Raw genomic sequence first — 24,965 nt, forward strand, 5'->3', positions numbered from 1 at the left:
ATTGTTTTCCGTTGCAAAATTCTGAGTAAGCCGATACGTTATCACACGGGCGATAATGCCTGGGTAATTCTCTAAGGTTTATTATAAAAGTATTTTCTAGAAAGAGAGAATTATCGAGGTGTTACAAAGTGGTATCTGGGCGCTTTAGTTTAGTTTAAGACGTATAGGTGCCTAACTAACTAGCTAGCTAGCTAGCTTATTAAGTCACGTAGCTTACTAAGTGATTTAGCTTATTAGTTATTTGAAGGAAACCTTAGAATTGCTCCTACATATTTATTTCGAAAACTTGGACGTAGAGTACATTTTTTTTAAACCAGAATTTTTTTTATATACATACCGAAATTTTTTTTCGGAAACAATGAGGTTCAAGAAATTTTTTTTTTTTTTTTGAACATATAGTTCAAAAATTTCTTTTTCCGGAAAATACATAGTTCGAAATTTTTTCTTTTCTCAAATAGTAAGCCCGAAATTTTTTTTTTATTTAGGAAGAGTCGAATTTTTTTTTCGAAAATGCATAAGTTCGAATTTTTTTTTATTCGAAAATTCTTAAGTAATATTATTTTATAAAAAGTGTCTGCATTATTTTTCATGCCTTTAAGGTTTATAGTATTGCATTCTGAGAATGGGTAGTATAGGAAGGACATATAGGATAGAAATATTATATGCCTGAATCAGGAAGTTAGTTCAGCATCATTATTATTATTTTTCCCTGCAAATATGCATATTATCACTTCTTTCTGTAATGATGCATTATATTATTATACTTTCTAGCTAATGATGCATGAATATTTTTCTTCCCTGCTAACTGTTATATCCTTCTTGCCTGCTAAGGTGTTATGCTTTCATGCCTTTGTTTTTGTTTACCCTTATTATTTTTTTTGTGGGAACACGTTAGAGAGAGTACTAGGACATTATGGTTTATTTGTTGTAGATCCCTAACCATATCTGCCAAGCTAGTTAATAGAATTGTCAGGCAAGTTAATAAAGTAGGAAGCCATCATAACCCAATAATATGGAGTGATGATGAGAATGTTCGATGTCATGAGCCTCGAATTTATAGTTACATTAGCCTGGAGATCATTATACATTATGGGTTAAAAGTAGGCATCCCTGTTAGTGGTATATGAAGTAATTCAAGAATTTGATTATACTAGAGTGCAAACCTGAAAGGACATCTACAATATTATTTTGGAGACCTTATCTGAGCGATGTCAATGTTTTAGAGATGGATGAAAATGGACATCATCCCAAAAGGATTTGAAGATCTATTAGATCTAGGAACTCAAGTTATTATTGTTACTATTATTATTATTATCATCATTATAATGAAGACGGAGACTTTGGAGATGAAAGTTACTCAAAATGAAATAAGGATGAGAATGATAATGTAACTCCATCGAGTATTTATTTATGGTTTAAGATTAGTTGTTGGAAAGTAGTCAAGCTACAATGGTTTAAATTTCCTTATTGAGCATTCTTATATTATTGAGGAATAAGTTGGTTATTTTGGATTGGGAGAATATTCTTATTATCGATTGAGGAATAAAAGCTATTATTTATTTATAAGAGTGAGTAAGAATTTGTTCTGGGCACGTGATAGGAATGTTTTTTTTTTAATTTCATTATGTGATCATATTTTTTTTATTTACTCAATCCTATTTCATGTTGATATGTATATATGTACGTGAACAATTATGTGATTATTAGAGAACACTTCATGTTGAAACTTAGTGGAATTGTTTGTTGATGCGATCTTTAAAGATCAAATCAAATGTTGCCTTATTAGATGACTATGTAAGTTATTCTGGAACCTAAGTAAAGTTATATTATTTTCTGTTACGTAGCGTAAAACTACTGGTAATTTAATATCACAACTCCCAATGATAGGTTCTAAAACTAGAGACTTGTGCAACAATGATTGGCTCAAATCCCAATGCAAACTCCTGACCAGCAACCTGCAAAAAAGGGACCCACCCTGGAGGTTTGGGTGGTATTTCCCCCTCCGATGCTTAAGTCAGATAACAGGGATGTGAAGGAACTTTTAGAGAGAGAAAGTAGAGAGAGGAGAAGAATTTATGGCAGAATAACAGTACTATGCTCTGAAAAACGTACCTTTCACCCTGAAATCAAGGACTATATATACTGTTTGAAATGACTGATGTACCTTGATGTCACCCTAATTTAGGAGCATCTGATTGGCTAAGCAATAATATCAGGACACGTGGCAAGCGCTGATTGGTTAGTACATATTACCTTTTAGCTGAATCAGGCTTTACTTCAGTGGGCCTAAGTACAATTTTAGGGCCATAAGGGAGCTTTTCAGTACACCTTTTCTTTAGGAAAGTGTAATTTAGCCCACAGAACTTGTAGGCCTTTGTACTTTCCTTGGCCTAAACAGATGCCACATGTAGGGCTGGGATAGCGCCACGTGCCATAAGGGTAGCCGTTGATTTTTAGGCTACAACATTTGCCCCTTAAAAGAGGGAGTTATTATTTCCTAAGCGCCAAGACGGTTAATCTTCCTCTTTTAACCGACCTGGAACTGCCCCTCTCTTTTTTCAAAAAAGAGGCGCCATTTTGCCGGTCTCTACAGGTCAACTCTCAGAAGCAACGGTTATTTTTACCGGATTGGGGGGGGGGTCATTTTCACCCCTCTATAAATATGTGACCTTGTCGTTTCTGGAATCATTTTAACATTGCTGAGAAATTTTCTAGAGAGAGAGACTGCAATTTTTACTGAGCTTTTAGAGAGAGAAACTACTCCCGTCCAAGTTCTTGCAATCTGCTACTCCGCTCGTCCGAGATTTCAACTCGTCCTTGACATTCGTCCGAGCTTTCATCTACAGGTATTTCTTCATTCATTTCCTTTATATTTTCAAGCATATTTTAAGAAAATGGATTCGTCCTCTTCATCTAACAATCCCGGCCGCTCAAGGGTTGGTGCTAACCCTAGAACAGAGGGCCTGACTTCCTCGGCATCTTCTAGAGTTGGACCTATCTCAGCCGGACATGCATTCTTTTTCTTTAGCCATGGACGGCAAAGTCAGACGACCCAGTCTTTACCTGTGCAGGGTAATCTGGCGCGCGTCAAGCAAACGGCTCGTATCAGAAGAGGGGTTAACATGCCGGCCTCTAGTTCTGAAAGAGAGGAATCAACTGGACGGATTCCCGCTGACGGAGAGCGAGAGATCCAGAGCGCTCGTCCTGCCAATCAAAACCCATCTCCTGACCTCGTCCAGGAAGAGTCTGAAGTTCAAGGCTCCCCAGAGCCTAACCCGTCAAATCCAAGGGTGGCCTCCGATGAGTCGAATGAGGCCGAAAGCTCTTCTGCTGCTGGTAGCGACTCAGACGAGCCATCCACTACCTCTTCTGAGATAAGGCGACGTCTTGGCCCCTTGTCGGACCCTAGATACATTATCCTGGCCGAAAGTGGCTGGCTAGGACGAGTAGGTCGCCATTTAGACCACCTTTCTTCAGCCATACCCATGCCGGGGTATCGGCTTGTTCTTCCTGGCCGGGAGGACACTATACTTAGTGCTCCTGCTGGCCATTTTCCTGTTTATCGTCTGGCGTTAGATGCCGGACTTCGCTTTCCACTTCATCCCTTCATCACTAGGCTTCTTTATTACTACAACATAGGACTCAATCAGCTTGCCCCCAATTCATGGCAAAATATCTTAACTTTTATAGCCGTCTGTGAGCTTAAGGGCGTCGAGCCATCCATGGTGGCCTTCTCACAAATACACTACGTCTCCAAAGTCCCTAAAACTGTTAATGGGGCTTGGGTGAGTGTTTGCAATCGGCAAGGCTTTATGACGTCTTGGGACAAAACGTCCAAGATGCATGCTTGGAAAGCCGAGTTCCTGTTCGTCCAAGCTCCAAACGAGGCGGTAGCCAGACGGTACCGCTATACTAGCCGGAGTGCTACTAATACAGGACGAACATCGTCCTTTCTGAAGCTGGAGGACAGCTCGGCTGAGCATCTGATGGAATACTTTAAAATTTCAGAGTATTCCATCGATGACGTCTCCTTTAAAGGTCCGTCCAACTGGATCCCTTTCAAGGAGATGTTTTACAGCGATGATTTCTTGGTCGCGGCCGGGTTGAGGCCGGCCGCGGATAGAGGTATACTCTTTGAAACTCTAAGTAAACTCCTTCGTCTTGTGTTTTAGAATTTCACCATGCTCTTTCTTCTTATGCAGATTCGGCCAAGGCAAAACTACGAAAATCTTGAAAGGCGATATGAGCGCGTCCAAGTTCACTGACTCCCTCTGGAAGGAGTTCAGCAAGACAGGAGCTGAAAAAAGGGCTGACACACTGGTAGGCCGTCTCTCTTTTTTTTTTTTTTTTTTTTTTTTTTTTGAAACGTCCAGTGCTGACTCTGGACGAGTTCGTTCTTCCTGAAGCAAGTCGTCCTAACTCCATTTTGGACGCCTTGCCTGTTCAAGGAGCAGATCGTCCTAAAATTATTTTGGACGCCTTGCTTCTTCGAAGAGCAAATCGTCCTGATTTTGTTCTGGACGCCTTGCTTCCTCGAAGACAAACCATCCTGATAATTTTTTGACGCCTTGCTAATTCGAAGAGCAGATCGTCCTGAAGATTTTTTGGACGCCTTGCACCTTTGAGAAACGGAGCGTTTTTAAATTTCTCGGACGAGCTCCCACTTCTCCTAATTTTGCTTTGTTTTTTCAGAAAAATGCCCCACCGTCTAAGGCGTTGACAGAGAAGCCAGCCGCGAAGAAGAGACCGACCAATGCCAGCGAGGCCCCTCCTCCTAAAAAGGCCAAGGGTTTTACGGCCAAGAAAAAGAAGACATCTCGGCCAATACCCAAGGTCGAGATAGATATTCCGGCCAAGAAGGAAGCTCTGGCCAAAGACGAGCTTCCCATGGCTGACGACTTGGCCATGGTGACTTACACTGGTCCTTCCGGTCCTTCTGCCACTGATCAGCCGATCATTGACCTGGACGCGGCTGCGGACGGGTCAGCCTACTCAGGTCCGGTGGCCAAACTGGTAGGCCAAATGCCGGAGGCGTATAGGACGGCCTCCCGTTTCTCTGGTGAGTCTTATTACTCAAATGTCGTTAGAACCCTTCGGGTTGGCGGGCGGCCAATGAGTCCCTCCAACCGTCAGACTATCGTTATACGTGTCAGAAATACTGACGAGTCACCTCTTTCAAATAAGGGGAAGGGCAAAGCTGATGAAGCTCCGGCCGGCTCTCCAATTCTTTCTGACGACGAATCTTCGGCTGCTTTTTCGAAGATGAGCTCGGCAGACAGAGAGAAGCTCAAGCTGGAGCTTTTCAAATGCTTCCCTGAAACCTACACCAAGGGTTTGAGGGGAGCTTCATCAGGACATGTTGGCTGCATGTCTGAACTGGCTGCAGAGTAACTTTCTTTTAGACGCTTTGAAACTTATACTTAGATATATTTCTCTCAATTTTGCATCCGTCCTAACACTTCCCATTTTTCTTTTGACAGCTCTTTGCTCGCAGCTTTATGGCCGAAGACTGGGCTCGGCAACTGAGAAAAGAGAACAAGAAACTCATTTATGATGTTACTAGGCTGTCAACCATGCCCAGTATTCCATGGCCGAGCAGGAGCTACTGCACCAACAATCAAAAACAAACTGGGAAAAAACGGTCGGCTGAGATGGAGGCCCAAATAAAGAACTATCTCCTCTGGCTGACCAGTCTCTTGGACGAGAAGGATGCCATTCGTCAGGAGAGAGACGTGGCCGTGGTGGCCGCGGCAGAACTTAGGAGAGAAAACCGTTTTCTCCGAGGAAAGGGGCACATGCTGAAACTGGAGCTTTCGGCCACTGAGGAGGCGGCCAAGGAAGCGATGAACGAAGTAATCAACACTTCGAAGACCTGGGCTGTGCAGGCCTTTGAAATGCTGGCCGAAGAGGAGGACGTCCCTAGGTATATCCGTCGGCTGGAATTTCAGGAAAGCCTGCACAAGGCTACCATCAAAGGGGTGGAACTACCCGTTTTCCAAGAATCGCCAGAAGACGAGGAAGAGGATGAAACTGAAGCCCAGGACGAGGAGAACGATATTCCTCCCGAGGCTTAGCTTTTCCCATTTCCCTCTCTCGGCCGCAGGCCTTTTTGTACTTGTAGCTTTTTAGATTAGCTTGTAATCATTTCTTCTTTCTATGAAAAGTTATCTTTTTCAGTCTCCACTGCTTTACATTTTATTGCATAAAACGCCTTGATTCATGATTTAATATTTTTGCCAAGTATCAAAACAGTTCGTCTTGTCATTCTTTAGACGAACCCTCCAGCTACTCCGGCCGAGCGTATTAAGACTATATTCAATATCCTATACTTTAATGCAAGTATGAAAGCAATTCGTCATAACATACTTTGCCTAAACCTTTAGTTCTTTCCTGGACGTTCACCAGATGCCCAAGGAAAAACTAAAGTTAATAAGTTGTTCGGCCAAGAACTCGGTCAAAAACTTGTGAGTTTAAAACTGCCAAGTTAATAAGTTGTTCGGCCAAACACTCGGCCAAAAACTTGTGAGTTTAAAACGGCTAAGTTAATAAGTTGTTCGGCCAAACACTCGGCCAAAAACTTGTGAGTTTAAAACTGCTAAGTTAATAAGTTGTTCGGCCAATAAGTCGGCCAAACATTCCTCATTGGACAAAGACTTAGTTATTTTCTAAATTATGCCCCTATATGCCCCCCTTCTTGGACGAGAAGTTTTTGATAATCTTCCTCTGTTCAAGAAGGAGAAAAAGTCATAATTTTTAAATAACTTGGACGTTTTATAAGAGTGATTGCAACTCGTCCATCTTTGTTAAATTATGAAATAACTTGTTCCTTTACTAAGGTTGTTATTTCTAAGTTTGTGGCTTTTGGACGGAAGGTAGGATACCTTTACTAAGGCATCCTAATTCCAGCCGACCTTGTTTAGGAGACGTTTACTCTTTAAGCAAACAAGCGGCCAATGTATGTGTTCATCTATTTTTAAGACGATACCATTTTCAGCCGATCTCCTAATAGAAGGTGCATTTTCATTTGCCGTTCTGTTATGTTTGTTAGCTTTGGATGATTAGTATATAACTTAAGAAAATAAATCAAACAGAGTCATAGAGAAGTAGAGCTGTATTATATGAATTTTGCTTGACGGATAGTCAAGGTACATGTATACATTCTACTTTTTTCATTGTAATGCATTAAGAGAAGATTACAATATGTCAAGATGCCCTAAACAAAGTATTTCTTCAAAGTGTCAGAATTCCACATCCTAGGAATGGGACGTCCGTCCATGCCTTCCAGACGAAAGGTGCCATTCTGAACTACTTCGATTATTTTGTAGGGTCCTTCCCAGTTAGGGGTGAGCTTTCCTAGCTCTTTGGCTCGGCCGACTGCTTCCATTTTCCTCAAGACGGGGTTTCCAAGCTTCAATGGACGCCTTGCAACTCTTTTGTTGAACTCCCTTGCCATTCTCAACTTGTATAGCTGCATTCTCAGTAATGCATTGCCCCTGACTTCGGGAACTAAGTCCAAAGCCGTCCGAAGAGCTGCCCAGTTAGCATCTTCTAAGTACATCATCACCCTTAAGGTGGGTTCTTCAACCTCAATAGGAAGGACGACCTCAGAGCCCACTACTACATTTTTAATCAAAGGCAATGGTTAAAATAAGCTAATGCAACGGTTGTTTTTTATACCGTTGCACTAGGATCATCTATTGCAACGGCACATTTCAATTTAGGTTAATGAATTAAGCTATTGCAACGACTTTATAGTAACCGTTGCATTAGATATATCTATTGCAACGGCTTGATGATGGTCGTTGCATTTGATGAATTAATAACAATAATGTAATATAGGTCGTTGCGTTAGCCCACAAAAAAAAATTCGCTCAACATATTATTATAGTTCCCTCACTTTTTTTGACGAAATTTCAAACGCTACTTTCCACAAGAAAATTTGCATCAATTTCAAACAGCCTTATCTTCCTCAAAGAAAGAAACCCATCTACTTCCCCTCAAAAAAAAAAAAAATAGGAACCCATCTACTCAGGTAACTGACATCGAATCACAAACTGAACAACCCTATCAATTTTGCCAACAAATTTCAATCTCCCAAATCCTCTCCTATGAACTGAAAGGAGGAACTGAATTCACTAATTGTGATTATATACTAAGAGTAAGAGGGAGAATTCACGAGATTTGCTTCAATATTATTCCAAATTTCTTCCTGAATTCATGTATATCTGCAAAATTCAGGTTTTCAACGCAGCAAGTCGGCCAAATTATATTAATCAAGAAAACCTGAGCATAGAGCCGAAACTCAAGAAAAACAAGCAAAGAGGTGAAATTTCGAATACCAGTCGAACTTCAAAGGTGCATTCCTTTATTTCGGAATTCTGGAAATTCTTCAAAATTCACGAAACCTAGTCGAGCTCCAAAATCAAGGTACTTTCTTGAATTTCGGTAATTCTGTAAATTCTTCAATTGATTTTTGTGAATTCTCTAATATTACAGTTATCGTTTTAGTCCATGGTAATATGATATAAATATAGAGTGTAAATTATTCAAGAAAAGACAGCAAAGAGTCGAAATCAAGAAAACCCAACAAAGAGGGGAAATTTCGGATCATGGTCGAGCTTCATAAGGTATGTTCTTCAATCCATTGTTATTCGAGTTTTATGTTTTAGGAAAAATTATTTTAGCTGTGAAATAAAGTAGGTTTTGTTACTTTGTACTACTAAATTGATACCTTGCATGATATGAGTTTGTTCCACCTCCTGCATTAACATTTCGGATCATAGTCGGGCTTCATAAGGTATGTTCTTCAATCCATTTTTTTGCTATGTGAAGTTTGAGAGAAATATTTTCTATGAACTGTATGAACAAGTTTAATTAGATTTTGTGATTCAGCTTGTGATAGATGCTTTTCCGAGGCAGCAAACCTCTGATTTGATTCAAGTTGTCTGATGTGTTGTGCCTTTGTGCCCATCTCGAAAATTAATTATATTGTCATGTATATTGAAAATTACTTATGATGAGTGATGACATTTAAGGCCTGATATGAAAGTTCTGGTTTTGCTTGTTGATGTAAACTTGGTATGTTTAGAACCAAATTGAAAACATTGTAGAGGTTCTACTGGTGTGAGATGAAGTAAGGCTGGTGTTGGTCGGTTGCACCTGTGGTGGGGGGTGAATTTACAGTGGTTCTAATGGCGGGGCTAGAGTATGGTGATTGCTTTAAGATTGAGGTGTGAAAATCTTAAGATGGGAAGTTCAAGTACAGGGAACTAAGGGAAATCATGAAGATATTGTTTGGGTTAAAACCTAGAGAGGACAGAGAACTAGGGAAATGGAGTGAACAAAAAAGTAGGACAAACACTCACAGAGGTAATTAAGGAACTAATAAGTGATTTTTCAGAAGCTATGTTTGACAGCAATACTTACAACTCAGAATGCAACATAAGTCCAGCTAACATCACAAAGGATGAGGACTACACTAATTGCGAGAGGCAATAACATAACATACTAAGAGATTTGATGAAGTATCAGATATTAATGAGAAATAATCACAAAGATGCTGCGATCTACTAATAAAAAAGTCTGGTTAAATTGCTTGATTGGGAACAAATAAAATCATTTAACAACACATTGATCATACTTAAACCACACATTATCCTAAAATTATTTGTACTACTAAATGTGTCTCCATGTACCACCATCATTTTTAGTGTTTTCAAGTGTTTCTCTTATATTTTTATAGTAGTACATGGCAACCATCATTATATGCCTTTGAGAAAGAGTTGCAAGTGTGGCCAACATGACATTTTTAGTGCTGTCAGGTGCATGAAACGATTCTCCTCAGTGCCAACAACAAGCATGAGATAATAAACAAGAAATGTATCATGAGATAATATTCAAGAGGCAGATTCATACTAGTACAAGCTACAAAATTATGGTAAATTTCAGAATGAGTACAATACATCCTAATGTCCCCCAATCTATGTAAACACATTAACTATGTAAATATAAATTGATTATTGGGATAATTTCTCACCCTACGCCATTTATACACATTCTTTTTACATTATTTTCTACAAGGAATCTAAATCATGTCTCATCATCATCATCTCATCTTATGTCCCCAATTTAATTTGTGGAGCTTATTTGTCAAGTTGCCATCTCCTGTGGTCTTGGAAAGCACAGTTTTGTATTCTAAAGTCTGATTTGCAACAGTTGCAAACAACCTGTGGTGAATATATATAGACCACCTATTTGGTGTTTGAGGAAAATCCTTTACTAGGCCACGAACTTAGCTATCTAAATCTGCAACCCTTATTCTGAGTTTTTTTTTCCATAGATTTCTTTGCAGACTATAAGTAATACGAGAATAATTTATATTATCTAAATTTATATAACTTAGTTTTAGTAAACTTGTTAGTAAAAGTATTAGAGGCAGTTTACTAACTCAGTGGATTTGTCAATGACATGAAGGTTCAGGATTATTTCATTGTTCCATGTGCTTAGGCTAAACTCTTCCTTAAATGAAGTTCTAATAAGTTTAAAGCTGTAACTAGACAATCTAGTTACAACTTTCAACTTATTAAAACTTTATATTATCATGCTTGCGTACTCTATAATTTGTCAAGCCTGACGAGGACTTAGTGATTTAAATTGCATTTGTGTCTAATCTTGTGCCTTGATCAGCTTTGATAAACAAAAAGAAATAAAAAGAGTCCTATACATGAGTAGTGAGTTTTCATTAACATTTTCGTGTCAAGTGTCAGGGGTCTCCATGGTCCTTTTTTGTTCCTTAAGTAATCCCTTTTATAATACGTACGGAAACAAATCAAAGGAGTCACTATACATGACTAGCCTTTTTTTGTTGTTGATGGTGTATGTTTACTAACTATTACAATGTTGTAATTTTTAGGTGAATAATGAACCATCTGGAGGAGATCAAACGTAGACGTCTCACTATACATACTATCGGCCAGATTTAGCTAGCCATGCGGTACTCGGTGCTTAGAAGGAAGATGATCTATATGTACTTATTAGAAGTATTTGTGGTACTAAAACAAATATATATTAGTTGGGTTTGATTAAGTACATTAATTTTCGTTAATTAGGATTTGTCATGTATACTCTTAATTTAATTAGTTTTGGAAATTATAATACAGATATGACAATTATTTTTGGCATTTTAAGACCACTTTTGCTTTTGTTGCATTATTACTAATATATATCCGAGGCTGTAATATTATAGGTTTTCGGTAGGTTATTATTATAATCATTGCAATATCCCCACAAAAAATGGAAATTTTTTTTTTCGTTGCACTAGCTTAGCTCGTGGGCGTTGCAATAGCCAAAAATGCTTCATAATTAACCAGTAACAAAGTCGTTGCAAAAGATAGTTGACCTAAGACAACGACACGTTTAACCGTTGCAATAGGGCTAAAAGTCGTTGCAGTAGGCCTATTGCAACGCCAACAAATGCAACGGTAGAAAACCATTGCAGTAGGCCTATTGCAACGACTTTTAGCCCTATTGCAACGATTTTGGTGTGTTGCCTTTGCCTTTTAATGTAGTAGTGGCCATAGACCATCATGAAAGGAGTTTCTCCTGTGGAGTTCTTGGCCGTTGTCCTTATTGACCATAAGACCAGCTGCAATTCCTCTACCCATAGCCCCTTTGCATTATCTAATTTCTTTTTGATCCCGGCCGACAGAATTTTGTTAAAAGCCTCAACTTGCCCATTAGCCTGCGGATGAGCCACTGCAGCAAAGTGAGCTTTGATTCCTTGATAAGCCAACCATTGACGGAGCTTGGGTGTTTCAAATTGTGGCCCATTGTCAAAGACGATCGACTGGGGCATACCAAACCTTGTAATCAGGTTCTTCCAGATGAACCCTTTGACGTCACTGGTGGTAATGCTCTTAATGCTTCAGCTTCAACCCATTTTGTAAAGTAGTCCACAGCTACTATTACAAACTTTCTTCTGGCCGGCAGCAATAGGAAAGGGCCAAGAATATCCATCCCCATTTAGCAAAGGGAGAGGGAAGAGGATTGGAGTTAAGTAGAAGGACGGCTTCTGATAGATGTTACCATGCTTCTGGCAACTATCACATTTCTTGGCATGGAGCAAGGCGTCCTCTTTCAAGGTCGGCCAAAAGTAGCCAGTCCTCAGAGCCTTTTCTCCTAATCCCTTCCAATGTGGGAAGCACAAGCTCCCTCATGCAGCTCTTTAAAACGTCCAATCCTCCTTTCTGGCTGATGCACTTAGAAGAGGCCGGTTGTAGGATTTTTGTATAGAGTCTCATTCCACAATCAAACCACTTGTCCCTGCTTTCACATACTTAGCTTCTATAGGATCAAGAGGAACCGACCAGTCTTCTTAAACTCAATGATGGGCTCATCCACTCATTTTCTCGGCTGAGAACAGAACTTCCTCGGCCTCAATCTCTTGGCCGCCTTGACCTCCCAGAAGACTGTTCTAGGAACATTCCTTCAGCCGAACTGGCCAGCTTAGAAAGAGCATCAGCCTGATGATTTTAGATCTAGGCACTTGATCGGACGAACCTCTTCAAAGACTTGATCTCTCTTTACCAAGTTCATATATTTACTCATGGACGCTTCTTTGCACTCAAAGTCACCGTTTACTTGACTGACGACCAGCAGAGATCAGTTTTAGCCTCAATCTCCAAGGCTCCAGCCGCTTTGCACATTTTTATGCCGGCTAAGAGAGCTTCATACTCTGCCTCATTGTTGGAAGCCTGGAATTTATACTTTATTGCATATTCAAACTTGTCCCCTTCTGGCGATTGAAAGATGATCCCGGCCCCACATCCGTTCGCAGTTGCGGATCCATCCACCATAGGGTCCAATGACGCTTTCCCTCTGCTGGTTCTTGGACGCTTTCTACGTAGGCCGGGTAAGCTCTACAATGAAATCAGCTAAAGCTTGCCCTTTGATTGCCTTTCGAGGCTCAATGTTAAGTCAAACATATTGAGCTCAACGGCCCATTTCAACATCGGCCAGATGCATCCATCTTATGCAACACTTGCCTCAGGCTGATCAGTATAAACAAGAATGCATGGGCTAGAAGTAAGGCCTTAACTTCCGGCTGGCCATCAACGAGCCAGGCCGAACTTCTCAATGGACGAATACCTGCTCTCCGCGTCTTCAATACATGGCTCACAAAATAGACGGGTATTTGCACTGAGTCTCTCTCAGCCAAGAGAACAGCACTTACCGCAAGGAGACACGGCCAGTACAATTTTTCTCCCTCGGCCGGCTGATCAATCTAGGCGCTGCCGAAGATGATCTTTTGCTGAAGCGCCACCTCAGCCTCTTCCGTCCATTCAAACTTGGCATTCTTTTTAATAGTTAAAGAAATGGTGACATTTGCCATTTTGAAAGAAACCGTCCAAGAGCAGCCAAACAGCCCGTCAGCGCTGAACTTCTTTGACTTTGGACGGCGAAGTCATATTCATAATAGCTTGAATTTTGTCGGGATTGCCTCAATCCCTCTCTGATCAACCAGAACCGAAATTTCCAGCTACTACGCCGAATACGCATTTTCTGCGGATTGAGCTTTAACTTGAACTTCCTCAAAGTGAGGAAAGTTTCCCTCAAATCGTCCAGATGATCTCTTTCTTTTTTACTTTTGACGATCATGTCGTCGATATAGGCTTCCATGTTTCTCCCAAGCTGTGGCTGAAACACCGTGTTGATAAGCCTTTGAAATGTGGCCGGCGCATTTCTTAGGCCGAAGGGCATCCTGAGCCATCCATACAACCCTTTCTCAGTAATGAAGGAGGTTTTATCTTGGTCATCCGGCCACATGGGAATCTGGTGGAAGCCGAGTAAGCGTCCATGAAACTCAGCAATGCATGGCCTGCTGTGAATCCACCAGACGATCGATCTTGGGCAACGGAAAGCTGTCCTTAGGACAAGCCTTGTTTAATCCGTGTAATCAACGACATTCCTCCATGTGCCATTCGGCTTCGGAACCATCACAACATTTGCTACCCAATCTGGTAATAAGTTTCACGGATGAACTTAGATTTGAGCAGCTTTTGAACTTCTTCATCAACGGCCTTATTTCTGGCCGGCCCTAGGTGTCTCTTCTTCTGCCGAATAGGCTTCTGCCATGGCTCAATGTTTAGCTTATGCACCGCCACCTCAGGATCTATCCCAGGCATTTCCTCTACGTATAGGCAAAACATCTTCAAATTCTCAACAGCTTGATCAAGGCGTCCTTGATCTGAATCAACGGACCAATTTTCAATGTTCTTCTGGACGACTGGCCTTAACAAATTTCCCGGACTTTCTACCGGCTCGGACGTTCTAGTCCCAGACTCATTATAGCCATATCTCCTCAGATGAATGCTTTTCTTCTTTAATGCCAATTTCTCTTCTTGCTGGGCAAGAGCATGGACGGCTTGCTCTCAGGAGAGGTACTCTTGAACCTTCTCAACTTCTTGCTTTAGCTCAACAATCTGACCTTTTACCTTCTCGGCCGAATCATCCTCCGACCTTTGGACGCTCTGCCTTCTCTTTCCATGATGATGGTTTAAAGTCGTGAGGTAGCATTCCCTAGCAGCTTGCTGATCTCCATAGAGAGATCCAATCTTCCCCCATCACACTCAAACTTCATTAGCATTAAGTGGGTCACAATGACAGCCTTGATGTGATTTAAGGTAGGTCGTCCGAGAATGACATTATAAGCGTCAAGTCTCGTACTACCAAAAATTTCACAAAAAGCGTCCTGGCAGCATCTTTCTCTCCCACCCTGACGGGTAAGTGACGTCCCCATGGGATGGATGATCCCTCCACCAAAACCAATTATAGGATGATTTACAGGAACCAAGTCATTTTTATCAAACTTCAGCCAGACAAACAATCAGCACTGATTATATCAGTAGAGCTTCCGGTATCAATCAGAATTCGCCTAACCCTGAGGTTGGCAATCTTCATTCCACAACTAGGGGTCATCATGCGGCGTCCTTATCTTCCCTCGGTCCAGCTCGCTGACCACTATTTTGGGAAAGGATCAGACTCGGCCTGGTTAGTGAGCATAACCACTGAGTTCCCTTAAATAGTTTTTGTGGCCGGATTTGTTGGACCTCCGCCGCAAATCCTCCTGAGATGACCATTACTACATCATCATCCGTGCTATCCCGTCCATCTTTCTTCCTTGACGGTTCTCTCTTTTCTGGAACTTCCTTCCTGACGAAGGTAGGTAATTGTTCATCTTACCTTTTCGAGCCAATCTTCTATGCTCTCTTCAATGTTGCATTCATTGTTTCATGCCACAATCCTTGTGAAATGACAATACTTGCTTTTGTCTCTATTACGATAGGCGTCTTCATTTCGGCCGGCGCCTTTAGCTCATGCTGATCTTTATTTCCATAAGAATGGAATATTGATCTTTGTTGAACTCTATGGTTCAACTGAGGCCGCCGGCTCAGACCGCCTACTTCTCTTGGACGAGGTGGTCAAAGAAGTCATTGCCCAAGTTTCAGCTTTCTTGGGCGGATTCTTTTTGGCTGAACCACTTCTTCTACCTTCTTCACCTCTGGCTGCTTTGCCTCAGCACAAACCTCCGTGGCATGAATGAATGCTTCAGCTTCCTTCAAAGCTTCCGTCAAAGTGTGATTTTCTTCTTGACCAAATCAAACTTAAAGCTTCCTGGTCTTAAACCTCTGATGAAGGCGTCAAACGCCACTCCTGCATTCAGATCTTGGATCTGCAATGCTCTAAGTTGAATCTCTTCACATAACCTCTCAAGGCCTCTTTAGGACCTGAATCACCTTTCCCAAGTGCATGCGTGTTTTTTGTTCTTGACGGTTAGCCACGAAGTGACTAGTGAACAGGATACTGAGTTCAGTGAAATTGTTCACTGAGTTTGGCGGCAGATTGTTAAACCATTTATGCTATCCCTTCAAGTAGCTGGGAAATTCTTACACCAGTAGCATCGTCCACCCCTTGGACATACATCTGATGCTTATAGGCTGATAGATGATCGTCTGGATCTGTTGTTCCATCAAAGGTTCAATGGTGGGAGCTTAACCTTTGGGAAAGGAGGGGACTCCATAATTTGACCGAGAAAGGAGTTGGCCAATTGATCTGGAGTGCCCCAACCTGACCCTCAATGGGTATGTGCTCCCGGAACTCCTTTAGTACCGGATTAGAAGAGGTGTTAGCTAAGGCTGACGCCTATACACCATTGGCTGCAAAACTGTTTTCTCTTGCCTGGTGAAAAGCTGATGGTCCATGGCTTCGCGCCACTGTTCTGGACGGGATCTTAAGGACGGATCCTTCATATAAGGAGTGGAACCAGAGGCTGAACGCTGCTGAGCTGCCGCCCTCTTGGCTTCCAAATACTCCCTAGCATCAGTCTCCATCTTGTGGCCAGTAGGGGAATATTGTCTCCTGGACGGACTACCAACCTCCAGTCCATCTTCCTCCTGAGTCACTAACAGCTGGCTGCTTTCCCTTGGAAAGCGGCCTAGTCAATCTCTGGCCGAGGTGGCCGACTAGTCCTGGACGACCCTCTTGGGATCTCCCTTTGAGTGGCGCTGTGCCTCTCCTCCTGGACTTAGCTGAAAGAAAACATATTGTCTTAATCTGTTCTTCCATGACAGCGGCCATTCTGGCCTGGAAATCATTCAACAGATTCTCCAAGTGACCAGCTGTCACTGGACGGTCAAGATTTTCCTGAATGACTGGAGTCACAGTCCTACCCTCCAGATGGACGGCAGCATGGCCATGGTCTCGTCCACGGGGTGGCCTCTCGTCATCCACAGTGTCTTCCACCTGAACTCTAAAACTTCTGTTCCTTGCGACATTCGATGAATGACAGTCCGTCATTGTTGCGTCTCCCCACAGACGGCGCCAAATGTTATGTAGCGTAAAACTACTGGTAATTTAATATCAGAACTCCCAATGATAGGTTCTAAAATGGAGACTTGTGCAACAATGATTGGCTCAAATCCCGATGCAAACTTCTGACCAGCAACCTGCAAAAAAGGGACCCACCCTGGAGGTTTGGGTGGTATTTCCCCCTCCGATGCTTAAGTCAGATACCAGGGATGTGAAGGAACTTTTAGAGAGAGAAAGTAGAGAGAGAGAGAAGAATTTATGGCAGAATAACAGTACTATGCTCTGAAAAACGTACCTTTCACCCTGAAATCAAGGACTATTTATACTGTTTGAAATGACTGTGTACCTTGATGTCACCCTAATTTAGCATCTGATTGGCTAAGCAATAATATCAGGACACGTGGCAAGCGCTGATTGGTTAGTACATTTTACCTTTTAGCTGAATCAGGCTTTACTTCAGTGGGCCTAAGTACAATTTTAGGGCCATAAGGGAGCTTTTCAGTACACCTTTTCCTAGAAAGTGTACTTTAGCCCACAACTTGCAGGCTTTGTACTTTCCTTGGCCTAAACAGATGCCACATGTAGGGCTGGGATAGCGCCACGTGCCATAAGGGTAGCCGTTGATTTTGAGGCTACAACACTTTCAGGTCCCAGAGTAGAATGGCTAACAATACTGAGCTAGCTGATGCTATTCGCCTCTTGGCGGAGAAACTGAACCAGGAAAAGGTCGAACGTCCTGAGACTGCTGGAGAGATGTTCGAAAGACTAGCCAAAGTGAAACCACCTTACTTTAAGGGACAATCTGACCCTACCTTCCTAGAGAATTAGATTAGGGAATTTGAAAAGCTATTTGAGGTAGTGAACTGCCCTGCTAATATGAGAGTGGGACAAGCTGTGTTATATCTAAAGGATGAGGCTGACCTTTGGTGGAGAGAAAATGGTACTAGATTGAGTGCTGCTGAGGGATTCAATTGGGAAGCCTTTGTGGTTGTTTTGAAGGGAAAGTTTTATCCTGCCTTCATGAGAAAACAAAAAGCTCAAGAGTTCATCAACCTTAGGATGGGTAGTATGACCATTTCTGAGTACCATAGCAAATTCATAGCCCTGTCTAGGTTTGCACCTGAGGTTGTAGCTACTAAGGAGCTTAAGGCTCAGAGGTTCGAACAAGGGTTGACTGATGAAATTCAGTTGGGACTAGGAGGTGAGACCTTTACGTCTTTAGATGTGGTGTATGGGAGAGCTTCACATATCTATTGGTTGCAATCAAGGAGAGATAAGAAGAATGGGATAGTTGGTGAGAAGAGGAAAGATGTTAGTGCTGGAGGTAACCAAGGGAGTTTCAAGAAAAATCGAAATGGTACTGGGAATTTCCAAGGGAGAAACAACCAAGATAACCGTAGTCAGGGTAGACCTGATAGGGTTTACCATTGCAAGAGGTGTGACAAAAACCATCTTGGGAGAGACTGCAAGGGAGATTTAGTGACTTGTAACTATTGCCAGAAGAAGGGTCATAGGGAGTATGAGTGCTTCTCCAAGCACGGGAAAGATCTGAAGACTCAAGGGAATGGTAATCAGGCTAGATCAGGGTCCAATCAGTCAGGGAACCAGGGTCCTAAGCCTGGAGGTCAGAATAACCAAGGAAACTATAGTAAGCTTGCAAATGAGAATCCTAACCAGAATAAGCCTGCAGGAAAAATGTTCGTGATGAGTCGTAGCGAAGCTGAGAGGTCCGCTGATGTGGTCACGGGTAATTTCTCTATTAATTCAGTTTTCGTTAAAACGCTTTTTGATTCGGGGGCGACTTATTCTTTTATATCGTCTTCTGTCCTAAAGAGTCTGGGGTTAGTAGAATTCGAATCAATTGACTTGTCTATTAGTATTCCTACTGGGGAAGTCATAAAATGTACTAAGTTGTTCAATAACCTGCCTTTGAAGATAGGAGGGAGCGTTTTTCCATCCGACTTAATTGAGTTTAACTTGGGAGACCTAGATGTAATTCTTGGGATGAACTAGTTGAGTCTTTACAAGGCTAACATTGATTGTGAGGTTCAAAAGGTAGTGTTGAGAAATCCTTCGGGAAAATTGACCTCCTATAGACGTTTCGGGAAACCCAAGAAGTTTGGAGTTATCTCTACCATGCAAGTGCAGAAGTTGATGAGAAAGGGGTGTGAGCTATTCTTCTGTAGCGTGCAGGATGTGAGTAAGGAAGCTGAGTTAAAACTTGAGGATGTTCCAATAGTGAACAAGTTTATGGATGTATTTCCGAGTGAGATTTCAGGCATGCCACCTGTTAGAGCTGTTGAGCTCACCATAGACTTAGTTCCTGGAACTGCACCTATATCCAAGGCACCCTATAGAATGGCACCTCCTGAGATGAGTGAGTTGAAGACACAATTGCAAGAGCTTTTGGATAAGGGTTATATCAGGCCTAGTGCATCACCTTGGGGAGCTCCTGTGTTGTTCGTGAAGAAAAAGGATGGGAGTATGAGGTTATCTATCGACTATAGGGAGTTGAACAATGTTACCATCAAGAACAAGTACCCTTTGCCTAGAATAGATGACCTATTCGATCAACTGAATGGAGCGAGTGTGTTCTCAAAGATTGACTTACGTTCTGGGTATCATCAATTGAGGGTAGCCGATAAGGATGTACCTAAGACTGCCTTTAGAACGCGTTATGGTCACTACAAGTTCACTGTAATGCAATTTGGGTTAACCAATGCTCCTGCGATATTTATGGACTTGATGAATAGGATCTTTCATGAGTTTCTGGATAAGTTCATAGTGGTCTTCATTGATGACATTTTGATATATTCGAGGAATGAAACCGAGCATGATGAACATTTAAGGGTTATTTTGGAGACTTTGAGGAAGAACCAGCTATATGCCAAGTTCTCTAAGTGTGAGTTTCGTTTGGAGAAAGTAGCATTTTTGGGCCACTATGTGTCTAAGGAAGGAGTCTCAGTAGATCCCGCTAAGATTCAAGCTGTGAGTGAGTGGCCAACTCCAAAGAGTGTGTCAGACATTAGGAGTTTCTTGGGTCTAGCTGGCTATTATAGGAGATTTGTGAGAGATTTCTCAAAGATAGCAAGACCTATGACCAATTTGATGAAGAAGGAGTCTAAGTTTGAGTGGAATGAGAAGTGTGAGGAAGCTTTTCAAATCTTGAAGGATCGTTTAACCTCTGTACCTGTTTTGACCCTGCCTGATGGAAATGAGGGGTTTGAGGTATATAGTGATGCATCGAAAAATGGTATGGGTCGTATGTTACTATAGAATGGTAAGGTAATAGCTTATGCGTCGCGTCAATTGAAACCTTATGAGGCTAATTACCCTACCCATGATTTAGAGTTAGCTGCCATAGTGTTTGCACTGAAAATTTGGAGACATTATCTTTATGGAGCAACTTGTAAGATATTTACAGACCATAAGAGTTTGAAGTACATCTTCACCCAAAAAGACTTGAATATGAGGCAGAGAAATGGTTGGAGTTGATTAAGGATTATGACCTAGACATCTAGTATCATGAGGGGAAAGCCAATGTGGTGGCTGACGCTTTGAGTAGGAAATCGAGTCATAGTTTGAGTACTTTAATAGTCCCTGAGGAGTTGTGTCGAGATATGCAAAGGTTGAGCCTAGAAATCTTAAATCCTGGGGAAAGTGAGGCTAGACTTAGTACTCTTTCTTTGGGAGTGTCGGTTTTCGACGAAATTATTGAGGGTCAAGTTGGTGATGAGCACCTAGACAGATAAAGGAGAAAATGAAGCAAGGAAAGGAAGCTGACTTTAAAGTCCATGATGATGGGAGTCTAATAAGGTTTAAAGGGAGGTGGTGTGTACCATAGAAGTGCAATGACCTTAAGAGACGTCTTATGGATGAGGGGCATAATACTCCATATTCTGTGCACCCTGGGGGTGACAAGTTGTATAAAGACCTTAAGGTTATCTATTGGTGGCCAAACATGAAGAGAGAGGTAGCTGAATATGTGTCTAAGTGCCTAACTTGTCAGAAGGTGAAGATAGATTATAAGAGACCTATGGGAAAGGTTCAATCGTTAGAGGTCCCTGGATGGAAGTGGGATTCTATTTCTATGGACTTTGTGACTGTCTTACCTAAGACGAGAAGTGGAAACGATACCATTTGGGTTATTGTGGATAGACTGACCAAATCCGCCGTATTCATACCAGATTATAAATGTTTGTATGGAATGATTGATGCAAGCATGTTGAGTAGTTTATTTGTTAATTCGTGAGTGAATTAATATAAGTTAAAGTGAATCATGTATCACATGTATTCTTTGAGTATTATTTACTATCTTATAAGGACCGTGGACCTTATTTGGTAAGTTACAAGTTATACCTATATAAAGGTAAAGTTTATTGTTGGCTAGGTTCAACAAGTAAGTTGGTAAAGGTTGAAAAGGAAAAAGAGTCTTGGTTGATAAGTTGTGATCACTTGTTAATCCAAAGATAAAAAGGAATTCCGTTATGATTGTGTGATTATTAATTATGTGTTATTTGCTTGGTTGTGTCAACACAAGTAATAAAATGTAATTAATGTAAAGTGCAACGAGAATAAGTTATAGACTTTAGACTGGTGCACGTCTAGAGTTGGACATAAGGGTTGGGATTATGGTGAGTGTGCCATAGCTTTTCTAGGAATAGATTGATCACCATCCCTCTTTATTGCAAAGGTTCCTCTTTTATAGGAGTCGCGCCCGCATTTCACATTAGTAGGCAAGACAACTCGTCCCAATAACTATTCCATTTAAGTGATAAAAAGTTGGTTTAAGTTTAGTTTAGTAAAAGTTGCCTGCAGATTATTATATACTTATGTTATTATTTATTCTTGCTTGTTATTTTTGTAGTATCATGTTTAGGATTACTTATGTCTGATATGTAGTACTCAGCTTTGCTGATTACGTGCTTGTTTGTGTGTGTGATCATGGCTTTGCCTATTGATCCTGTGATGATCCTTCTGGTGAGCAGAGTCAGTATTGCATTGACATTACAGGTTTGCAGATGCATCTCATTGGGGATCTGGAATGGAGAGACTACATATATACCTAGCTTAATTTAAGTTATGTTTTCGTAGGAACACCTTTACTTCAGTTTGTGATTTATTTAAGTTGGTGTGTTTAAGATTCAAACACTTGTCTTTTATTTAGTGAGTTTTAATAAAGTTGGTTTTAGTAAATTGTTTTCCGCTGCAAAATTCTGAGTAAGCCGATACGTTATCACACGGGCGATAATGCTTGGGTAATTCTCTAAGGTTTATTATAAAAGTATTTTCTAGAAAGAGAGAATTATCGGGGTGTTACAATAATATGCGCTTATCAAAACAGAAATAGCTGCGATGATCCACAAAAAATTGAAGAGATTAAAATGTATTACGACCGCCGTTACATATCTGCTTGTGAGGCAGTGTGGAGGATATATGGATTTCCTATTCACCATCGAACCCATGCTGTTGAGAGATTGAGTTTCCATCTACCTAGGGAGCAAACGGTGGTCTACACTGACCAGATGGACGTGGGAGATGTACTTGATAAACCTAATGTTGATAGCACAAAGTTTTTATCGTGGATGGAATGTAACCAAAAGTATGAAGAAGCAAGACAGTTGACTTATGTAGAGTTCCCCACGAAATTTGTTTGGAAACAACCTACGCGAGAATGGGCACCTAGGTCGAAAGGGTTCTCACTTGGCAGGGTATACCATGACGCTCCAGGTTCTGGTGAGAAATACTATCTAAGAACACTCCTTAATTTTGTAAAAGGTCCGACGTGCTACGAGGATATAAGAACCGTTGATGGTTTAGTGTATCCAACCTTCAAAGAAGCTTGCTACGCAAGGGGGCTGCTTGATGACGACAAGGAATACATAGACGCCATAACAGAGGCAAGCTTTAGAGAAACGGGGCATTATCTGCGGAATCTATTTTGCATGTTACTTATGTCTGGTAGCTTATCTAAACCAGAAGACATATGGGAAAAGACATGGCACCTACTATCTGATGACATTCTATATAAACAACGTCGTATTCATAAAAACAAAGGTACAAGTTACAGTACTTTGCATACTTACATTTTGTATCGCTTACTTGCATGTTTAATAATTGTGCAACGAAAAAAGGATCACGATGACATAAATGAAGGCAGCTAATATTAAATCTTCTCTATCGCGTTGCAGATTTAACTCTAACTGATGAACAAATTCAAGCTTTTGCACTGGCAGATATTGAAGCTAAACTGTAAAGTAATGGCAGTAGCTTTCGAAAATTCAGTGAGATGCCTTTTCCAGATGAATTAGTCGTGTTTGAAGGTCAAAATAAGCTAATAGCAGATGAGCTTTCATATGACATACCCTCATTAATTCAGGAATATGACAAACTGTTTCCATGTCTAACCAAAGAACAACTAATGGTTTTCAACGAAATAATGCACTTTGTTAATGGCCAATCAGGAGGTGTGTTTTTTGTATACGGATATGGAGGAACGGGTAAAACATACATTTAGAGGACATTGTGTGCTGCAATTAGGAAGATGGGTGAAATTGTTTTGCCTGTAGCATCAAGTGGAATTGCGTCCCTATTTCTTCCAAAAGGTCGAACCGCCCATTCAAGGTTCGGGCTTCCACTCAATGTTTGTGAAAACTCTACGTGTGTAGCTATTAGGCCTGGTTCTGACTTAGCTGCATTGCTCATGAGAACAAAGCTAATTATCTGGGATGAAGCACCAATGATGCACAAATATTGCTTTGAAGCACTTGATAGGAGTTTAAAGGACATTATGCAAGTTGTTGATCGAGATAATTTGCATCGACCATTTGGAGGTAAAGTTGTTGTCTTTGTTGGTGATTTAAGACAGATTCTGCCTGTTATACCCAAGGGTACAAGGCAAGATATAGTATTTGCGACCTTAAACTCTTTGTTTCTATGGGATTCATGTAAGGTTTCGAAGCTTACACGCAATATGAGACTTCAATCATGTTCTTCTTCGTCTACCGCTAATGAAATAAGGGAGTTCTTAGAATGGAAACGGAGCGTTGGTGATGGCAGAGCTGGAGGGCCCAATGATGGAGAAGTCGATATTGAAATCACTGAAGATATTCTTATAGACGGTGGAGATGTCCCCATATCATCGATTGTCGACAGCACATACCCTTCACTCACTGATCACCTTTGGGAAGCCAAATACTTCCAAGAAAGAGCAATTCTAGCTCCAACTAATGAAATAGTTGAGAAGGTAAATGATCATGTGTTGTCCACAATTACAGGTGATGAGAAAATTTACTTGAGTTGTGATGCAATTAGTAAAGATGAAGGGAACTTAAGGGCTCATGATATATATTCTACTGAATTCTTAAACACAATAAAGTGCTCGGGCCTGCCAAATCATAGTATTAAGTTAAAGTTGGTGCGCATATCATGTTGCTTCGTAATATTGATCAGACATTTGGATTGTGTAACGGCACGAGGCTGGTAGTGAAGCATTTAGGCAATCGAGTGATCGAAGCTACTGTCATTTCAGGGAGCAATGTTGGTGACAAAGTATTCATCCCACGAATGACACTAACACCGTCTGACTCAACAAAATTTCCTATCAGATTTCAAAGACGGCAATTTCCTTTGACTGTGTGTTTTGCCATGACAATAAACAAAAGTCAAGGACAATCATTGTCGCACGTCGGGTTGTATTTACCAAGGCCTGTTTTCAGTCATGGTCAGCTATATGTCGCTATTTCCCGAGTCACGAGCAAAAAAGGACTTAAAATTCTTATTTGTGATAAAGAGAATAATGTGTGCAAAACAACCACAAATGTTGTTTATAAGGAAGTGTTCCAAAATGTACAACTTCATACACATTTTTGTAATATTTGTTATTATAACTTTTACTTATTCTTTCATTACAAAATTTGTTGTCTGTTATTCGTTTCATTGAAAATTTTGTCTTATTAAGCAAATCACTTCCCGTGCATTTTTGCACGGGTCCCAAAACTAGTAAATATATCTAAAGAAGAATCCTTCACGCCATGTGGCGCAAAGTTAGAGCTTTCAAGCCCACGTGGCATGCTCCATTGATCAGTATTTTTCGAAGC

General features: G+C 41.0%; 1 protein-coding gene and 1 long non-coding RNA gene across 2 annotated transcripts; both read left to right on the forward strand.

Moving 5' to 3' along the window:
• Positions 1–8,640: 8,640 nt before the first annotated feature.
• LOC130589769 (uncharacterized) lies at positions 8,641–11,180 on the forward strand. Its single transcript, XR_008967417.1, has 2 exons — positions 8,641–9,937; positions 10,913–11,180. It is a non-coding gene; the product is annotated as an uncharacterized LOC130589769 (long non-coding RNA).
• Positions 11,181–23,410: 12,230 nt separating this feature from the next.
• LOC125492829 (uncharacterized) lies at positions 23,411–24,352 on the forward strand. Its single transcript, XM_048635557.1, has one exon. It carries the CDS (start codon positions 23,411–23,413, stop codon positions 24,350–24,352), a length of 942 nt encoding a protein of 313 aa, XP_048491514.1.
• Positions 24,353–24,965: the final 613 nt, after the last annotated feature.

Source organism: Beta vulgaris, chromosome 8 (assembly GCF_026745355.1).
Source record: "Beta vulgaris subsp. vulgaris cultivar EL10 chromosome 8, EL10.2, whole genome shotgun sequence".
NCBI lineage: Eukaryota > Viridiplantae > Streptophyta > Magnoliopsida > Caryophyllales > Amaranthaceae > Beta > Beta vulgaris.